Source organism: Pezoporus wallicus, unplaced genomic scaffold, assembly GCF_028554395.1.
Source record: "Pezoporus wallicus isolate ANWC-B61680 ecotype Strahan unplaced genomic scaffold, APGP_CSIRO_Pwel_v1 contig_16, whole genome shotgun sequence".
Classification (NCBI taxonomy): Eukaryota; Metazoa; Chordata; class Aves; order Psittaciformes; family Psittacidae; genus Pezoporus; species Pezoporus wallicus.
Window position 1 is genome coordinate 3,784,987 of NW_026641478.1, and position 21,194 is coordinate 3,806,180.

At 35.2% G+C, this 21,194-nt stretch overlaps 1 protein-coding gene across 1 annotated transcript in view; it reads right to left on the reverse strand.

The window, feature by feature from the left end:
• The window catches only part of MYCBP2 (MYC binding protein 2), a 182,406-nt gene that overhangs the window by 33,267 nt on the left and 127,945 nt on the right, over nt 1–21,194 (reverse strand). The window contains exons 53-56 of the mRNA XM_057424034.1: nt 18,504–18,728; nt 17,456–17,588; nt 15,374–15,499; nt 1,205–2,848 (exon numbers count right to left, since the gene is read on the reverse strand). Coding sequence (XP_057280017.1) covers nt 1,205–2,848; nt 15,374–15,499; nt 17,456–17,588; nt 18,504–18,728 — 2,128 coding nt within the window. The remainder of the gene's footprint in view (nt 1–1,204; nt 2,849–15,373; nt 15,500–17,455; nt 17,589–18,503; nt 18,729–21,194) is intronic.

Sequence of the window (21,194 nt, forward strand, 5' to 3'; positions counted from 1 at the left end):
GAGAAGGGGAAGGAAAATGCTTTGTCTTTTCCTGGCCTTCCTCTTTTTCTGTACATCTGAACTGATTAAAAAAAACAAACCTGCATGTCCATGTGTCCCACCAGTACCCAAGGAATCCAAATACATTTTAGTTTTTAAGTTTTTATTATGAACTTATCCAAAGTACCAACAGCTCCCTATTCAGACAGCTAAGGGATCGTAAGATCAGTATATTAGCCAAGATAATATATAATTTAACACAGAAAACCTACCCCCTGCCTAACAAAGCTTAAAAGAGAATTAAGTGCATTTTTTTGAGATTACCGTTTCTCAGAGAGGTTCACGGCATTCATAACTCTGAATAATAAGGCTCCTTAATCTTGTTTTACTTTTCATACAGTGCTAAAACAAGCTCATACATCTTCAGCCTATTAACACAATTAATGTTATGTTTACAAACTAGAAAACACAGAAACAATTTTGTCTTTAACGAGGTTATTTATTAAGAGCTACACTGTAGCTAATTCCTTCTATTAGCAATCTCTTTTCTAAAGAAAACACAACTTACGTAACTTTAGAACTCACTTGACTGGCTAAGATAATGCCTACCTAGCATTGATTTACTCAATTTTCCCAAAAATAAAGTCCTAAAAAAAAATCAGGGACCCAAATCCAGAGACAAAATGTGAGACTGAGGTTGTGTTTTACAAATTTTCTAGAGGCATGGACTGGATTTTTTTAAGATACATTTTAAACCCCCAAAATGAAGTTACTGATACCCAGTGCTGACACAGCAGATAAAGAAGTTTTCTACTATTTACAGTAGAACAGTAATAGAAAACATTTGGCAGTGTAGAAACTCTAATTAATCAATCTCATATTTTTTATTTCCAATTTTCTCAGCACAACTTCAAGTCCTAAAGCTTAACAAATGGCATGTTTCTGCTCTGAAGATCTACTGTAAAGTTAGCTTGTTATTTTGGCCTTGTTTCAAACAACTTGCTTGAGCATCTTTGAAAGCTTAGATCCATAACTACTTAAAGGATAACATATACAAACATGTAATTTCTACATTTAAGTTTTACTTTAGCTTATATAGTAAAAATGTGTTATAATGTTAAACAAGACAGCCTGACACATTTTCATAACAGTAACTAATACCAAAATGTGCATGTGCAATATATTTTACAGATGGACTTGGGAATTAAAAAATATGCACTCTTACCTGGATGAGCTTGTCTCATGTGGTAAGTCACTGGATATGGATGGGATTCTCCACACAACTCACAGATGGTATCTTTTTCAGGTCCTCCCACTGCAAGCTGGGCCATCTCGCCAAAAAGATTTCCTCTTGGCCTAGTCTCAACCTTTTCTTTTTTCTTTTTCTCTTTTTTAGTTTTCTTGTTATCTTTGTCACTTTCCTTCTTCTTTAACACTGCACAAGAACCAGGACTTGGAAAAATCATGTTTTGGGAAGCTGCTTTAATAGTTGCTAAAGAAATATCTTCCCAGAAAGCTACCAAGTGCTGCAATGTTAATGGAAGAGGAGACTTGGATTTTATTGTGTGGTGGCTCGATGTTTCAAAGGAGGTAGTTTCAGGTTTTCCATCTTCACACTTTTCATGTAGAGGTGGTTCTTTTAACATTGAGAGGACTTTGTTTTTATTGATGCTACCCATTTTAGATATATCTGGTCCATGAGGTGAGATGTTGAACATGTTAAGAGCAGATGATATTTCCAATGAATGTCTGTTTTTCAACTTTGTTTCTTTTTCCTCTGCAGGTTGTTGAGTAAGACTGCTTCGAATCGGTGCATGCTCTTTGGAGAGCTCTGGATTAAACTTCAAAAAAGATGAACAAGCCATAGCATCATGAACAATACCTTCATGCCAGAGAAATGCAGCAAATACAGCTCTAGCACATTCTGCAACAGAAGGTGACATTGCTTGCTTGGCAGGCTCTACAGGCTTGGAGCCATCTCCTTTGAAAAGAAAGCTGGATTTTTCCTTTTTGGGTCTTGTGTGTCTACCAGCACATTTACGGCTCACTTTTGGAGATGCTCTCATGTCTTGCTCATCTTTCAGTGGTGCTTTTCCTATGCTGAAATGAACTTTATTAGAACCATCGTCCAGACTTCTGAATTCTGTGTTGTCTTCACAGGTACTATCTATAATACTGTTAGTCTTTAAAGTACTTGAAGTACATACTTCAACTACCTCACTGTGAAGATTTTCTTGTACAACATGAGGGGAAGGAGCTCTATTTTCAGTTTCTGTAACAGGTTTTCCATCTTTTGCAGTAATTTTTGGTTTAGGTGAAGTGGACCTGCCCCTCAAGGGTTCTGTTAGCGGTACTTTCTTTTTGCGAAGGGTATCTGGATCTAACGTGTAAGAATCTGATTTGGAGCGTTCTCGAGGAGGATCAAGCTTTGTTTTTACAGGAGAAGGAGCTTTCTGAGGTAGAGTTTTGTCATGTGGTGATGAGGATCGTGGAGAACTAGCACCAGATCTAACAGCTGTAAGTGTCTTTGTCTTTGGAGAAGATGACCGGGTTCCTGGCCCTGGAGATTCAGCTCTCAGACCAGTAGTTGTTCTACCATCAGTTTTTAGTGTTTGCAAAGTGTTATGATTTGGAGACAAAGACCTGCTGTGAGAGTCTGATCGCAATTTTGCAGTATCTGATTTCAGCATAAGAGACTCACTGGCAGATAAGCCATCTGTGTTTCTAGGTTTCTTCTGGTCAGCAGCAGCTCTATTTATTCGCACATCAAGCTTGGGTGACCTGCTGTCAGCTCTATGCTTTGATGACATGTCTGATTTTCCTGATGGAGAAATTGGTCTAGCAGCTCCTGTGAAATTCATTCGGTCACCTGTTTAGTATATTTTATAATTATTATACTTTGACAGTTATACCTTTAATAATAGAAAACAGTAATACAAAAGGATTAAAAAGATCTGAACACAAGATAAAAATCAAACACATGCTTCTGTTCACAGCAAAATGAAAGGAAATAGAGAGGGCCCTTCTTTTCCTCTAGAATGTTTTCAACACATTTCTTGTCCCAAAGACACATGCAAACAAGTTTTAGGAAATATTTACAGAGAAACACTACTATGAAGGTATCAAAAGGCACAGTTCTCTGTACCCAAAAACACTAGTAAAGGAAGCACAATCCTTAGGCAAATGTCAGGAGTTATCCAAGTTTACCAGACTTGCAACAGAAAACAGGGATTATTTATTATCTCTGTGAGTTACAGCCTGACTGCAACAAGAGACTTGCAGAAAGACCAAATGTATTAGCAGACTTATTTTCTTTGATGCTCAAAAGTCAGGAAACATCGAAAGTAAATACAGCTATAAGGCAAATCAAGTTAAGAGGTTTACAGACATACCTAAAATGATTCACATTGATAATCTGAGGTATACACCTTTTAAAGGCCACAAACTATCAATGTTGTGCTACCAGAACACAACCTACTAAAAAACCACCCAACAAACTAATCCACCTTTTCCAACCACTAAACTATCAACTATGGTCTATGATGTCCTCTTACTTTGATGCATTAATTTATTCTTTCTGTGCACATTGATTTTGTACATATATTAATCCACAGAACTATAAAAACTATGGGTAGCTAATATAAATACATAAAACCCAAGTATATGCAAAGTAGCAGCTCATTAAAGCAATCTGCTCCTAATAATTCTGTGAAGACAGTCTCGGAGAATTGTATTTTGAAAATTAAGACAAGCAATGTTGAAATTACTGGTGAGCAATGCAGCAGTTGTGAATTAAATACAGCTGTTTCTCCACAAAGTGAGACTTTACACTGCAAAGTCTTGAAGGTACAGTTAAGTCCTTCTGATCTGGATGGGTTTTCACTAGTTAAAGGTGGGAAATCTGTGTTTATTTCCTTTTGATTTATGGGATCTGACTCATCTTCTTCCAGTTCTCACTCATGAAGCCTTATATGTATGCTAGAAAATATACAGGAGCAGTTTCTCCTACTGTTACCTCTCATAATACAAAAACAAACGTATTTTTTGGAGCAAAGCCTAGCAACCCAGATGTTTCCTGAAGTTACAAAACAATAGTTATTTTTCTACCTCTGTATTTAAGTAGCTTATAATAAAACAAATAGTAACAGGAAAAAGTGAAGGATACCTATACTGGAATATTTGACAAGCTTGAAGGCTAGGGTACTCTCCTGGCTTCCCAGGAGATAGGACATGGTAGGAGTTAATACTTCTCCAGGCAGAGAAGAAATATTTTGTCTACGATTCAGAAACAATATGCCAAATATAAACAGCAGAATGAGAACATCACAAACATGAATAAATTTTGAGAGCCTAATCCATCTTTATTCTTTTTTCTTATGAGTTCTGTAATTATTTTTTTCTTCGGAAGGAGGGGGAAGAGGAATGGAAAACATAGCATGGTACATCATAATTTATAAAATGATTGTTCATGCTAAAAAAAAAACAACAAACAAACCCAAAACTAAAAGGTTTCTTTCCAAGCATTTTGCTCATGCCAGCTCACTTATTCACCAGTTCTACTGACAAGCTATTTTGAGATGTCTACTTTGTGATACACAAATTCAGAAATGTAAACAGTAATTACTTTAAACACACTTTTCCCACAAACGAATAAAAAGATTAATTTAAGGTCTGGTCATCTGCCAGATGAGAAAATTCTCTAGATAGAAACTTTTTACAGAATTCCTTTTAAAGGAAAGTATAGTGAAAAGTCAACAAGGACATAAAACACTGCAAGCCATTCAGCAATGTATCAAATTCAAAATATATGCATGACTAGTGAATATCAAGTAGGACAATGTTCTGGAATGAAACTGCTTATGAAAGACATAGCTTAACAGCAGCTTCCAGCAAGAAAAAAAAACAACAAACTTAAAAAGCAAAGGTTTGGATTTGCACATATACAGATAAATAATCTTAATTCTACACTATCAGCAAAAAAAAAAAAACACCAAAAAACCCCAAATGAAAAGCTGCATAACCATGTAGCAAACTGCTTTAACTGCAAGCAAATAAAAACACCCTGTATTTTTTTCCCCTTTCTTCTTCTATATTTCATTTGCCTGTTGTTTGAAAACAGGCCTTATTAGATCAGATTAACACTCATCTTTCTGTTTGCAAAGCAGAAAGAGTTAGCCAGATCACCTATCATGAAGTTGAGGCAACTCAGAAAGGCAACACTGAATGGTTATACCAAACAAGCTCCCAACAAAGGCCAAACCTGAACATTTACTTTCAAAACATTATTTTATTAAGTGAATGAAATGAAAATGAATGGAAGGAGGAAAAAAAGAACAAACCAACAAACAAAACCAAACCAAAACCACTAACCAAAAAAAACCATTTTGAATGTAAAAATCTGAGTAACCTTGCTATGTTGACATGCATACCCACCCTTCAGTTTGTGAGAGAGAGATGAAATAGCAGAGGCAGGCCCAGCTACATCACTAGTTTTGTAAATACGCTCACGAGAAGCAAGGCAGCAGGATGGAGTTTCTACAGTGGAAAACAGTTGCACAGAAGCAGCACAGATTCAATGGAAAAAGCAGTAAAGGCAAAACAAGCACTTCAAATGATATGCATCTTCTTTGTTAAGTATTTGGATTTCATTGTTTAAACTCCTGCATTAGTTTTAACTGAGAAACAGTTACTTCAAAATATTTTCCCTGAACTAAATTTTAAAATAATAAAAGATAATCTGTGATTTCAGCATTAGCGTCTAGGGTCTAAAAATATGTGAAGATTATTCAATGAGAGTTCTGGTTTTGAGAAAATTAGAGACAATCTAGATGTTTGTGTTGGAAAGTTTCACTGGAAAGAATGAAGAAAAATGTATTAAACCCATCGAAACTACCTGTTTTCAAGTCTGAATGCACCTCAATAATGTAATGTTCTGGAAAAGTTCATGTACATAATGTGAACTGTGGATTCTCAGTATTATCAAGAGGCATAACTAGCAGACGAGTTTCTCTATCAAACAGTATAGACATAAACCCAAGTCTGTACCAACCCTTAAAAATAATGTTGCCTTAAGCTAAAGCTAAATCTGAAGCAATCCAAGATAATTTCAGTAGAGAGGCTACTGACATTAAATCTGTTAGAGGTACAGCTCCAAATGAAACTTGGAGTGAGATAACAGCAGGAACTTTTAAGTTTCAAATCTATCATTTTGCATTCCTATAATGTAATTTTTAGTTATAATTCCAATTTCTGTTCCTTCATTTAGAAAAAAAATAAGTCAAATTCTCACTGCGTTAATAATTTTAAAGAGATTTTGTATGTTAGAAGACACTTTTTTAGAGAGACCCCTTTGTACAACTGGAATAAGACAAGTGTACTGAAAATAAGTTATTGCAATTCCTGCACTGCTTAAGACAGCTTTTTGTCTGGTAGTACATTCAATAACTTGTACATATAAATATATTAAACCCCCATCTCATGCAATGAGCTATATTCTATAGACTCTTCAACAAGATGTTCACACATTTGAAGTAAGAATTTCAGTCTTTAAAACAACAAAATACTCTCTATTTTCTTAATCCAGAATTAACATAGATTTAAGAACAGTACTGCCTACTTTGATGCCTAGAAATGATTTGGAGAGATCCAGTACTAATTACACAGCTTCTGAGTAACAGGATGTCACTCCACCAATTTTTAAAGGTTAAAATACAGAAAAAACACATTAAGACCACAAAGTAGCAGCAAAGGCAAACCTAAAATGTCAAACTGATACACTAGCATTCCAGTCTATGAATAATTAAATGAAAATCCATACTAAATCCATCTTCATGAATCCACATTTACACTTTATTCTTTCATTCTATGCCTGAGAATACTTGTATTGCTGGAATCTAGTTTTATACTGAACAATGTACTACTACTCAATCATTTCAAGGGGACTGGCTCAAAGAGAATGAGTTTCCCACATAACTTCTGTGCTGCTTTGGTGAATGATCTGCATCTATCCATGATAAATAGTGAGCAACAAGGACCAGCTTTTTGGTCAGCATGCCTTCTTTTTGAAAAACCCTCAAAGACTACAAAAACTAGACATACAAGGTAGGCAAGGTCTGTCTCACATCACATTTGAATGTGACAGTGTACCTTTAGTCACATGCTTTCCTTCAATATGGAAACAGCTCCAGCTTTACAAACCACACAATGTAGAGACGTAAGAGTTCAATTCCTATGGCAGGATACAGTCTTCTAACAACTATGCTTACTTCCTCTGAGGAAATGCTGGTAAACCAGTTCAGGAGCATGACATACCACCAGCTGGTCCACGTTAGCCTTTTTTAAACAAACTGGTAAAATGTCTCTGGAGAGCGAAGTTAAAAGTTTCTTTCAAAATGCCACTGCTTTTCTGCATGATGATGAAGGAAAGCATTGGCCTTCTCGTCCCTTTCGCCTAAGCAATGGATACCACTTCGTAAGAACACATTCCTCTTTTACTCGCTCTTACTGACATGGAAGCTACAATAAGGCCTTTAGCTGAATTTCTTCAAGCACTGCAATCAGTGTTATCTTTTTTCACGCCCTGAAATGCCAGATACCATAGGGACAGATGGAGAAGGAAGAAAAAGGGGAGAAAAGTATTAAATACTGTTGCAGTAGGGGTATGAGCCTGTGAGTGAGTGCAAAAGCTGACACACAGTATCATTAGAAAAATATTAGCAACTTTACCCAAAGGCAGGGCTTGGAGCATGAACACTTGAGCCACTTAAGGTTATTGACCAAATTAAGTATTCCTGTGCTAGAAAGGTAGATAAAAAAGATTCTATGATTTTATAAATGGTAACTACAATTTTTGAAGATGTGATAAACCATATTTATATGCTTCTAAAGCATGACACAGTGTGTGCTCTTCTTACCATCCCAGGCTCCCAGGGATGGTTTCGGATTGACTTGGACAATGTACACTTCACACATATCTTTGCTAATCAAGTCTTTAAAGCCCAAGGTATGAAACATTAACTTAGCTCAAATTTTCAGGAATGATGCGTCAGCAATACACAGCATCTGAAAAAAAAAGTTAAACCAATACTCTGGCTGTTCTTCATGACAGTTGGGTCATTTCAGCATGATATGGAAGAGATCAGTGTGCCTGGTTGAGAATATTCTCTCCCTTCATTTTACTGAAACACTACTGAGAAGGGTTCTAGGCTCCATATGTGTGCTGGTCTTTTGCCCTCCCCTCTCCAACTTAAGAAATGCAGACAGAAGCGCTACAGGCAATGCCAGTGGTTCCTAAATGCTAACTAGCACCTAGAGAAGAAAGGAACAAAACCAAAAAGCAAATGGTCACAGTACTGCAGGGATTCACAGGAAATCCTAACATGAATGGTAAGGGATGATCATGTATAGTGGGGCTATATGCTTGATTGCAGCTCTCCAGCATGGCTTGGTGAGGAACCAGCCTGACAGGACACTCACTATGAACATATTGAACAGCAGTTCAGCTTCTGCCTGGGCTGAGATGAGTCAGGAAGCACAGGCTGTGCAAGATAAGGCTAACATGGGGGGTCCAAAACCTCTTCAGCCTAAAAATCTATTCTTCATTTGCAATAGGAACTCTTATGCCACGTTTCCTCACATCCAAGTCAAAAACTGGTGAATTCAAGGTCTCACACTTCCCAAGTTCAGAGTTCAACAGCCAACAGTGAAAATCTGGTAATTGATCCTGGACAGCATGGCAAGATCCCGTTTCCTTGACTTGTCACGTCTAAGGACTTTTATGACACAGCACACACTGCTGAAGGCTGAGAAACAGATCTTTATTGACCCTTTAAGTTTCCACACTTCAGTTATACTCAGAATTCGAGCAGAAATTTGAGTCTTCTGTATTCTTCACAAAGTTCAGAGACAAAGTAATCAAGCAACCATTAATAATCTTGCAGCTCTGTGAGGCTGCAGTCCTGAGAAATCTGTCACTGATAATCCTAAAAACTTCTCAGAAGCAAGAATTCAGAGGGTGCAGTAATTACAGGCTGCTTTGTTGAAATAATCAAGTTTGTGCTCTTTCTACCATCCCATCCAACTTTGTTGAAATAATCAAATAAACTTGTGCTCTTTCTGAAAAAGAAGTCCTTCCTAAGTTTCCAAGTCAACACAGCTGTTCTTGAACTCATGCAGGTTATGCCATCTTTTGTAGCTTTTTTTGACTTCTAGCTGTATAAAAGACTCACAAGGAATTAAACTACATGGCAAGACCATCTTAATTTTGTCTGTCCCTGTGAAAAAGAAAACAATCTCCCAGATTTTTCCCCTTGTGTGACTATGTGTGAAAATTAGCAAAGGAATTAAATAGTACAGAACAATCAGCCCCTCACAGAGTTCTAGTAAATGACATGAAACTTTTAGAGGAAAAGTACGATCTCTCAGTGACACAGACCATATTTTATAATCATACCAATGTTTTCCTTCCTATTGCAAAAATCTAACTTAAGGAAATAATCCTAGAGGACATTCAAGATGATCCTGATTTTCCTCAGAATCATGCTTCCGAATAAAATTTCTCCCTAGGAGGACAGATACCTGAGGAAGAACAAAAAGATCTAAGTGGTAGACTATTTAGGCAGATTTTCAGTCAAGACTGGTATTTAGTATAAAACTTTTACAGCCATAAAAATCTAGGCTGGCACAACTTCTTTTAAAACCATTAAGACTGCCATTAGGTGCTTTAAAATAGCAGTTATCAACTACAAATGTTCATTTTAGTTTTTAGATCGAACTTTACAGCAAGAAGCACTTAAGGATGGAGCACATCATTTGAAACTAAAAGCAAGCATATCTAGGGCACAATCCAAGTGATTTGATATGGAGCCTTGGGATGTATCATTTAATGGATTTAAATTTTAATTACATGTTTGCTAACAGGAGACTGAAAAGTACTTTGGAAATAATGAATGAAAATTGAACACTTATAGAGAGTTTCCATTACAGTTCTATTATAACTGCATCAGCACTGAACATGGATTAAAACCCACACAGCAGAATTTGACCTAAATAGAACTTTTCTGTCTCGATATTTTTACTGCATATATGCCCTGCTATTCTAATTAACCTTATATTGCAAATCAATCCATTACTTTCTAATATGTGAAGTCACAGATATAGTCATACATAGTTATACAGTCATAGTAAAACAACTGCTTAAAACACTTAATCTAGAGTCCTATATCCCTCATAATTTCCTTGACTGTTAAACGAAAAACTGTATGAATTTAGTCTTAGGACTCCCTATCAATATTCTGAATTTGGATGGAGGAGTAATAAATTTGCAAAAGACTAAAGGAAGTTCAAACTGGAAATTTTTCCCCATATTATTCTTAAATTTTCATAGCAAAACCAAAAATTTTACTATTTCTCTCCTTTATGCATAATTTACATTATCTGCATCAATCTTAAATTAGACAATAAACTGGAAGAAAGACCTTGTATCAAGTCACAGTTAGTACAACAGTATATCCATTCTGGTTGATGACTTTTGACCTGCTGAAAGGGCAAAGAACTGTACTGACTGAGATCTTATTCTAAGCTAAGATCCCAAATCAGACACAAACTTGAAAAATTTTTCCAGTTTCATTATTATTTTATATTCCAGACTACCAGTGCTTTCCCTATTTAACAAAAAACATCCCCTTTTGAATAAAGGATCCTTACTAAAACACAGACCATGGATGTAAGCTTACTGAATACAGTTTATCTACATCTGTTGGACAGACAAATCCATTGCGCAAGATCTTGTTGGGCAGCCAATAAAAAAAAACTTTGACAGCTTTCCTCTTCATACAGTATAGGTCTAAATGCTAATGAGCAAATAATCTGAAATTTGAAAGACGACATTTAGGATTATTTTTGATGCAGAGCTGAATAAGCTCTGACTTCACTACTCTGAATAAGAGAAGAAAACTAAAAGTGATGGGAAAGAATATACAATTCACAAGTTCTCAGTGATGGTGAGCTAATGCCACTGGCAAACAGCTGCTTTATTCAAGTAGGTTTTAGAATATCCTGCTTTCAGGATGTTGGACTATTTCTGATTATCGTTATAAATGTGAATTAGGTATTTTAATCCAGTTATTATCTGAAGCATGTCACTGTCACTTCAATAAGATGAGCTGGCTAGATCCAGGACTGCAGAGACATGGAGACTGAACTAACAGGGTGTCACAGAAAAAAGCTGAGGCATTTCTGAAGGACAGTTTATGGGAGACAGAAGAAGACTAGTATTCCTGTGACCCATGCTATACCTGTTCTGTGTATAAGGAAAAATTTACTGCAATACGTGATATCCATCATGAATGCTGAGCTTTTATTTCTCACTAATTAAAAACTAAACAGGTTTCTGTCCTCTCATCAGTAATAGGTTAACTACTATTCACCTCAAGGTGCAAACTTTCATGTCCATGCCAATCCCATGAGCACTAAACTCACAGACTACTAGACATAAGACTACTTATGAGTATTTAGTGCTGAGTTGTTCCAGCTGTCCAGCTATATCCCCAAAGGAGTGATGACAAAAACAAGAATTCAGAAGGTGAGAAAATGTAATACCTATGAATTTACTGCAGTCCATTCCTGATGTTAAAGGAATTATCAATGCTTTGTACCATATAAAATATTTACCTTAAGGGTAAACCCAGAGTTGCATACAGTACTGAAAACACTCTCATGACTTATCCACGCTCCAGAACACATACAAAAGCAAAATACTATCAATATAGAAATTTAAGTTGAACAAGTATACTTCTTTAGGAGCATTACACCTCGCATGCTTTTGAATCAAGAAAAACTTAACAAAATAAAACTAAAAAGGTGCACTGAGGGATGATTAGTAACTGGTAAGCAACTGAGAACAGCAATGTCAAAGCTGCAGAAATGGACTGATGAGGCAGGTAAGACTGACAAACTTACTCTGAAGCTGTGGCTGAGGCTGCTGGAAGGAAAGGGGCTGTCCGAACACAAATGGACTGTGGACTAGGGAAGAGGGAGGTTTTGCAGCTTGATCAAAGATGGAAGGAGCTGGGAGATTTGGCCGTGACTGAATGGAATTCAGTATGGCACTCAGTTGGTCACCTGTAGTGGGCAAAACAGTCAAAACTACAACCTGTTACCTATCATTCTCCAGAAAGGCAGAGTAAAATGGTGCTCATTAAAGTTTAAATGATGATAATAGAGAAAGATTACAAATCTTATTTAGCCACATAAAACTCTGGTTATGGCTAAACTTAAAAACCTCACCCCATGCATGGTGTTGTGGTTTAAGCCCAGCCAGTAACTCAGAACCATGCAGCCACTCGCTCACTCCCTCCCCTTCTTTCTCCCCCCACTCCCAGACAGATGGGGAGGAGAATCGAAAGAACTGACACATGACAATAAAATTACTGTAAATTACAAGCAGGGTTCTTAAGGATCACATGTATTTTATTTCAATTATTTTAACCATTTTAAAATAGAGATTTATATTCACCTTACTAAAAAATGAAGAGCAGCCAAAGGAAAAAAAAAACAAACAGAAAACCCTAGCATTTACAATAATACACACATGCAACTGAACATGCAGAAAAAGATTAGAAAAACTGATGAGAAGGGAAAGGTAACATGTAATTAGGCTTTGGCAAGTGTATTTCTGTGCCAAGGATTTGGTTAAGTATTTGCTCATTTTGCAAATATCTTGAAAAGTATCCCATCATGCTGTTTTTCAAGATCAGACTGAAGATAATTTAAGAAAAATCTAAGTGCCACTTACAAACTGGAAGTGGTTTTTTGAAGAGCTACATATATTTGTTGTGAGGCACATGAAGGCCTTCAAAAAACTAGCATGTTAGTTTTTACTTATGAATGCCAATTCTCAACAAACTATGTAAGCATTAGAAATACATGAAGCCTATAGTAAGAAGGCAGTTTATCATCCATGTCATAACTTGAAGTATACTTAGAAATATGAGCATTTTGCAAGAGTTTGAGAGCATTTCAAATTTGAACCAAGACCAAGAAAATCCTAACAGCATCACTTTATTCTGCAAATTCATATAACTTTGGCAGCATTCTAGAAATCCTAGTAAAAATTAGATGCTAATACAGAATTTACAACTCACTGAATTTACAGCATTTTAAGGTGATTATCAATTGTCTTTTCATAGAATTAAGAGAAAGACCAGAGGGTGTATGGAACCCTGCGTTACCTGAGATGTCCAAAATTTAATTTTCTTGATATTTTGATTTCAAAATTGAGGGAACAAAAAAACCCAGAAAATAGCTGGAATGCCTTTCTAAATAATCATCTAAACATATCAATAACTGTTTTGGAGGTAGTATACCTCCAAACATACTGGAATCAGTACTTTAGCAGGGATCATTCCTACCTTAACAATCCAGATAATAAGTGACAAGTTTGAAAAACCACTACAGCATTAAATACATCAGGCCTATTTCCTAAAATGAGTAATTATTTTAAAGGGAAGCACATCTGAGAAGAGGTTGAAAGTCATTTGACCTCAAAAATTGAATACGAAGGTGAATAGGGACATTTATGAGGAATACTAAAGGCTTGTCTGCAAAATGTAGAAGGCTGGAATAGAGAAGACACAGCTAAATCAAACAGAATGATTCTGGAAATTATGTCTTCTGCCTTACAGGTAATACTGTAAACACAGTCATACTACATGGGCATCTTCACATTTGACCAGCAGTTTGAAATGCTTATGGATGGTGACAGAATTTTCATTGAAACTAGTGCATCTCAACAGAAGTTCTCATAACAAACAAGCACCTAAAAAAGGAACTGCTTCATGCAGAAATTCCCCTAAGAAACTGCGCTTGTGCCTTCAGTTTTTTTGTTTTCCACAAAACTCAAAGCTTCTTAGACCTGAGAAGGCAAATGACTGTATGCAAAGTAATGATACAGATGAAGGCTTCTGTTTTGGGGAAAATAATGTATTCTTCCAATCTAGTTGCCACCAACTCTCCACTCTTGGGCAATTTAGAAGAATGACAGTACACGGAATGAAGTCAATCATCTACCCAAACTGCTCACTCACACTAAATAGCACAGCCTGAGGGCATGTCAAGAGAATATTGTGAATAAAATGGCATGGATTTCAATACCAGGAGTAGCTTCCAAACTTTCTGTAACTAATATCCCAAAGAAACACCTTAGGAACTCTTTAAGATAGGTTCTATTAAAAAGAATCATGAGGTATTCAAAAACTAAGATACCTGTTAATACAGCATATTGATCTCCAAGATTTTATCTTTGGACAACAGAAAATAAAATATTTTCATAATATGCTTCTGCAGAAAAAGAATAATTGATGCTGAGAGACAACCTGTAATACTGCCTCACACACTGAATATCTTAAACACTTCTACTTCTGTGATTGAACCATTACTTTGAAAAGAGTATGGCTGAAGTGGGAAAAGTAGTTCTATAAAAAAAAACCTATAAATTGAAAACACTTCAACTTTTCCAGCTTTTGTTTAAAAAAATAAATAAAAAGTGGGTTCCTATAGGAATGCATGGACAAGTATGAACTGCTTCTTTATGCAGTAAAACACTGAAATGATATAAAACTTTGCTGCTATGGAAACATCAGAGTAGAACATATAGGAATAATCTTCTCCCCTTCATATTTTTTAAAACAAGTTTTAAATCAAGTTATTTTATCTAGAATACCACTAGAAAGATATGCTGGTGTTAGAAACACATAGCACACTTTAGGCCCATGTTTGTAGTGGCATGGACAGACTACAGCGATGTAAGAGCAGAATGACAAAGCTCCATGTTTCAGTAATATTTCTCAGGGACATCTGCCTCAACGAAAGTCCCTTCTGTATTATTAAATCTTCTAAATCTAATCAATGAATAAATAGTATGCAGTTTCAGTTTACTGAGATTGAAAGGTAACTTCAGTTTTACAACTTAAATCTCAGATGATATCTTTTTATCTTGCCATCCCATTAGAAGCTCTTAAAAATGTCAGGACAGGTGAGAAGTGTTTACAAATGTTTCTCACCAATGTAAAGCACAGCTTTCTAAATCAAACGATTTTCATTATCTTGTCTTACAAGTATGTATTTCTGATTTCTGCGTTACAGTTTTGTATTTGCCGTTACAGAAAGCCTCAACTGTAAGTTACAGATCTTTGATGACCCTTTTTATACAGAGTATTTAGACTGAGTGACATTAAAGCAGAAAAAAGGCAGTTATAGCACTAACTATGTGCTGAACTACTGCTTATGTCTTTTGGAGATCATCTCATAGGCCCTAAAAGAGTAGGAAATGAGTAATAAAAATATACGCAAAGTTAAGAAAACCATGATTTTTTAAAATATGAGCATATAAACATACCTTTGTTATTTCCAAGGCCATAATCAAACCCTTGTCCATTACTACAGCTTGTCCCTTTACTGAAAGCTTGTATTGAAAAAGGGCTTGGGGGAGGAGTCTGAATATTTTGATCTAGAAGAACTTGTTCTGTGAAAAAAAAAACAACATACCACTTCAGAATTAGACCTTCTTTGTAACTGGTTTACATTGGAACGATGAGTCACAAAGCAAAGGAGTGATATTTTTTTCCCCACGGATAGCACTCTTCCACTTAGGCTCAGTTCTCTTCAAAAACAAAAGCACACCTGTCTTAGGAGCTCATGCTCTAAAAACATAAAGATGAAGACTTAATACCATGCAGACTGCTTTTATGTTTGACCGAGTTGCTGCCAATTTTGCTGTCATATGCCACTCTGGAACAGGCTGGACACTTTGTTTTTCGGTGACATCACACCATTCAATGTTTATGCTTTAGACCGCAATTGTTAAATTTGCTAGAAAACTACATTTCAGGCCAAAACTGCATTTCAGAGTACAAACATTTACAAGATACACACAGCCAAATTAAAAGAAAAAAAAAATAATTAATTATCAGCTCCAAGAAAACAGCTGGAATTTTCTCAGTTGGAGGCAAATGCAGATTTTGCTGTGTTTCAGCTGAAGTATCTGGATACCTGCCTAAAGACTTGTGGCTTCAATAAGACTTTTGCTTTGTCTCTGACAGAAATCCTACTTCTTTTAGAGAATTTCATTATCATTTTATTAAATAAGGAAAATACAAAAGTAATTTTAAAGATGGTATTATTTCTGGATAAAAACACAGATAGCTGCAAATGCAGTTGGAGCTCCTCCAAATACTAATTAATTTCCTCTAGCAAAAGCAATGAAACAGATGACAAAGAGTAGTTCTAATTAATTTCACAGTAAATAAAAGCAATTAATTAGAATAATTTTCAGATGTCGCTTAAGCACATTAGTTTCACCTGGTACAAAAATAGACTAGGAACATAAAATAGGTTGAAATATTAGTAATTGCACTAATAACTACTGAAACTGTGCACAAGAGACATCTATCTTCATCCTACTTATAAAAACATAGATTCATCTAGAAAGGAGTAATACCAGACATGTCGAGGTTTAGGACAAATTTTCTTAGAGGCTTAGGAAAGATTCTAAAATGGTATCTGGATTGTAAAAGTCCTGCACTGGATTGTAAAAGTCCTACTGCAGGGTTTTGACCTCAAAGTCTGAAGCTTGCATTTCTATTTTTCTGTGAAAACAGTTATGTACTTGAAGACATCTTTTGGTAACAGTAGAGAAGTATCAAGAATCTGAAGACAGACCTTCAAGAAAGGGTCTTACTTAAATTCTTCCAAACTTGGGAATTCTTTCATAAAGCACCGAGGAATTTCAGAAAAGATGAAAGGACATCTAAAATTACTAAAACTAGAAAAGACTAAAAATTCACAAAATACTGTGAAGTTATTTAAATTTAGGTTATATTTACTCTAAGTACTCTTGAGTGGAAATTTCTGCCCACTGCTTAATTTATTAACTTCAGAGAAATAATTTTCTACTGGAAAAGCAAACACCCTCATATTAGAACAGGAAATGATGAAGTTTTGAATAAATACGCTTTCAACAGCAAGGTATTGTTCTAATTCACAAATAATTTCTAGAACCTACTTGTGCTCTTTGAACTCCTCAGAGCTTGACATTATTGGACATAACAAAAAACGGAGAATCTATGACTACAAAAAAGACACTGTGCTAAGTATTAAGAAAACGCTATTCCCCTGTCCATAATTTACACATTAAAAGCTCCTGGTTATTCCTCTTCTTCGCTGAAAGAAGGATGGTTAAAATTATGATTGGTAGCTGGTACAGAAGAAAACATGGAGAAATATTTTAACTATTCTTTTAAGAAATATTTGAAGTATATACCTAAACAACTTTGAAGTCCAACTGTGTAAAGTAACTCAAATGAAAAAGTGTAAATTAATGTTATACCTGTTTAAAACTCAGTTCTGTCTTTACTTCTTTGTCGCATTTAGATTGCTTAATTTTTCATAAGTTAAATAAAAAAACAGAACAACAACTTGCCATCTTCATGTCGGAGATACTGGTTTCCACCTCTGTCTCTAGCTAACGACCATGCCTCGCCTTCATCACTTTCACAGAACTCTACCATGCTGTTCTTATCCATTTGCACCCATGTACCTTCTGAATTAGTCACCTGATGCACACATAAAAGAAGTGCAATTTATTGACTTTTCAGATAATAGCATTATTCAGCAACTTCTTATAGTACATGAAAAACACACTCATTCCAATCTTTATATTACAAAGGAAATGAAAAAAAAAAAGTTTCTTAAATTAAGGCCACAGGCTGAGGCAGACTGAAGTACCAAATCTACTTATGGCATATTTACAGTTAGGAGTATTTCCAAAAATCTTAGACCTGTTTATGTTCAAAAGAAGCAAAACGCCAACACCACAACTTCAGAACACCCAAAAAAAGCCATATAAAAACTTGAAGGAGATATTCACCAAAACATGCCTTTTTATTGGTGGCTGCAACAGTAGAATTGTAATACCAAGTTCTTTATACAAAGTTTGTACAAGCACTAATTTTTTCCCTGAGATTATATTTAGGAAATAGCATGACACACTTCATCCTTAAGCCCTTCTTAACCATAAAATAGCACAGCTGGGAATAGTAACAATAGTTCAGCAACTGAACAAATGAATACAATCTATACAGAGAAACAGAATGTGTTAACTGGTTAGATCCTAGAAAAAACATCTTTTCAATAAACAAAATTCTATCAAAGAATACGACAAAGGAGTTGAACATGAAATGTAGTTTTGTAAGGAATACTGTAACATAACAGTAACCGTAACAGAAATAACATAAGCAAGCATATGCAACTGCAATACAATTTTAACATTATTCCAATCAAAACACATAGCTAGAAGGCAAAAGACATAATTGCATTAGTACTTATAATATAAGCCAAGTTCATAGGTTAGTATTTATCGTGAGGGTTAGAAAAGCAAACCTGTACAGGGGCAGATTCTTTTGTTGTGTTTACTACTGTTATATACTGGTATCTATGAAGACATGAACTGAAGCTACAAGGATCCATACCTCGCCCACTGCCTTGACTTTGTTTCCCAGAACTAACATTCCAATTGGGATACCTCTAAGGTTAGGGCAGCTTCTGATGTTGTGACCTGATGGGCCAGTCTTCACTACCTTGTACAGTCCAGGTCCACCTCGAAGGAATGGCATATCTTGTCCTTGCATCACTGCTTCCTGTGGGCAGTGTGAATTTAGGTCTTTGAAAAAATCATCAGTATTACACCTAGATTCCTGAGAAATTTAAAAAAAAAAAAAAAAGGCAAAACAAAGAGTAAAACCTATTAATAATACCTTTGAACTCTTTAGATAATAAATACTTATTTTAAGACTACAATAGCTAAATTTCAAAGCTAAAAGAGGTACTAGTTATATTGCTCATTTTAATGTGCAACGATGAACAACTAACTACTAGCAAATTGGATATTAACTGGAAAGTCACCATATTACTGCTGAAAAAAAGGTGGTATCAACTGAACCATTTATGTAAAAGTAGTATCTCATATCTACCACTATAGACAAATTATTTATTCTAACCCCTTTCACTAAACCTCATTTCATACTGACATTTATCACTATATCCGCTTTCTTCCTGCTATATTTCTGGAATTTTGACAAAAAGTTTGGGGCTGTGTAAAGGGAATTTGAATATTATCTCTTTCCAAATGATATGCTTTTTTTGATTTAACATTTAGAATACATTGTTAATTTAGAGTAAAGACAAAGAACAACAACACCACAGATTCTTACATGCACGTCAATATTAGTGCATATTTATTATTTTCACTATGAGAATAAAAATGGTCTGCAAATTTATTTCACCTGGTACTAATTACAGAGAAAATCTATACTGAAATCTGAAATGAGAAAACAATTTTTGAGTTTCCTACTGCGAAAAACTGGTAGTTACTGAGAGAAATATTAGCATAAATTTTCCAGCCAGCCATAGCCTGAAGAAAAAGGCTCTTGTACAGAAAAATACAAGGTACAGGAGTAAAGTAATGAACATTTTTTTTTCAGAAGAAAGCAACTAAGAAGCAGGAGTGAGCTCTATTATGCTTATAATGCAAGTATTAGCTGCTTTTAAAGGAATAAGTGAAAGTTAAGAACTAAGAAATGCCCTACAGGATGAAGCTGGTGGATTACCTAGTCCAATTTATTGCGCTTAGCAGTGGCAATAGAAGATGCTCTTTAGAATTAGCATACAAGTCCTTAATAGTGGTCTGTCCTTTATACACCAACTATATTTAATATCTTTTTATTATGGATGTTGGAGGCTATTTGCTATTTTCCTTAATATTTATTTATGAATTTGATTTCTATAATTTCTTCTGAATGTGCTGATAATTTTTGCATTCACAGTCTGTAACACCTTCCACGAGTTCACTTCCTGCTTTTTAGAATACTATCACCTACTTTAAACCAAACTTCTCTATTAATTAAAAAGAAGATAACGTAAGTATTTTCTTAATCTCTTTAATTATCATACTTTCAGCTTTTTGGTCTGTGCACTATGTCCAGACTAATACTGCAGTCTTTACAAGAAGCCTTTATACAAACAATGAATCTGATCTGTAAGTACCTAACTTTCAAAGCAAGTTAATGAAAGCTGAGGTAAACTGGTTCAACGAAAAAAACCACATCAATCTGTATATTTTAAAGACATCTTAAATATTGTCTAGTTTTTGACATAATAATAAAGCAGTTTGCTATTTTGGGGAAAAAGATTCAGTGGAAAAACAAGTTTTTAAATCTCTAAACAAATACTGCATGTCATCTTCATTACAATGTCTTCTGAAAAAAAACCTTGATTCTAAATTGCTACAGAGCTACAAAGTGATTTAGAGAAGCACTTCTGCAGATGATTTTAATTGCTTAACCGTACATAACATAATTTGTTCGTATCATTTTATAATTTTAAAATAAAAGGACTAAGAATAGGTTAAGTATTTATTAAATATTTGTGTCTTTCCTCATAGGAATATCATCTTATTAAATGCTGCAACTTAATGTGAACACTCCAATGACAAAAAAAGAAATTACTAGGACATGGTGCATCAATGAGAATGAAAGCCTTCATTATGTTACTAGGCCATCACTGAATTTCTAATCTGGTTTGTTAAAAAAGGAAAATGCTACTTATGAGTTAAGGAAAATTCAATAATCTGCCCTGGTATTTCTTCTCATCCTAAAGGAAGAGACACAGATACAGCACCATATGCAAATCTGCCATTTCCTGTAAAAATAATTCAAAGCAATATTTAGTATGAAACTGAGTCATAAGGTACAATCTGAAAACACAAGATACAGAGCGACTGTTCCTGTCATTTAACTTACCTTAAGGGGTAAAGCTTTGGAAGTCCATGTAAAAAAGTCCAAATCCCTTACTCCTTGGCTAGCATTAAAGACATTCTGAGCAACAAAGTTTGGAAAAAAAGACATATATCAACAAAGAAATGGGAACAGAGAAACACTGGAGGAAGAAGTTTGAGGTACTATAATGCAAACTTTCTCCACATGTAAATTTACTGGTAGAATGTTTTGGAAAAGGAGAAAAGTTTTGCTTTCCTGATCAAGTCACCCCAGTCATTGCTCACCATGGCAAATCATCCATTAAACAAAACCAGTTCAGCATGTCAAAAGCTCAAAATGGATGTAGTGTGTCATGCCATTTACTGAAATTAAGAGCCAGACATTCCT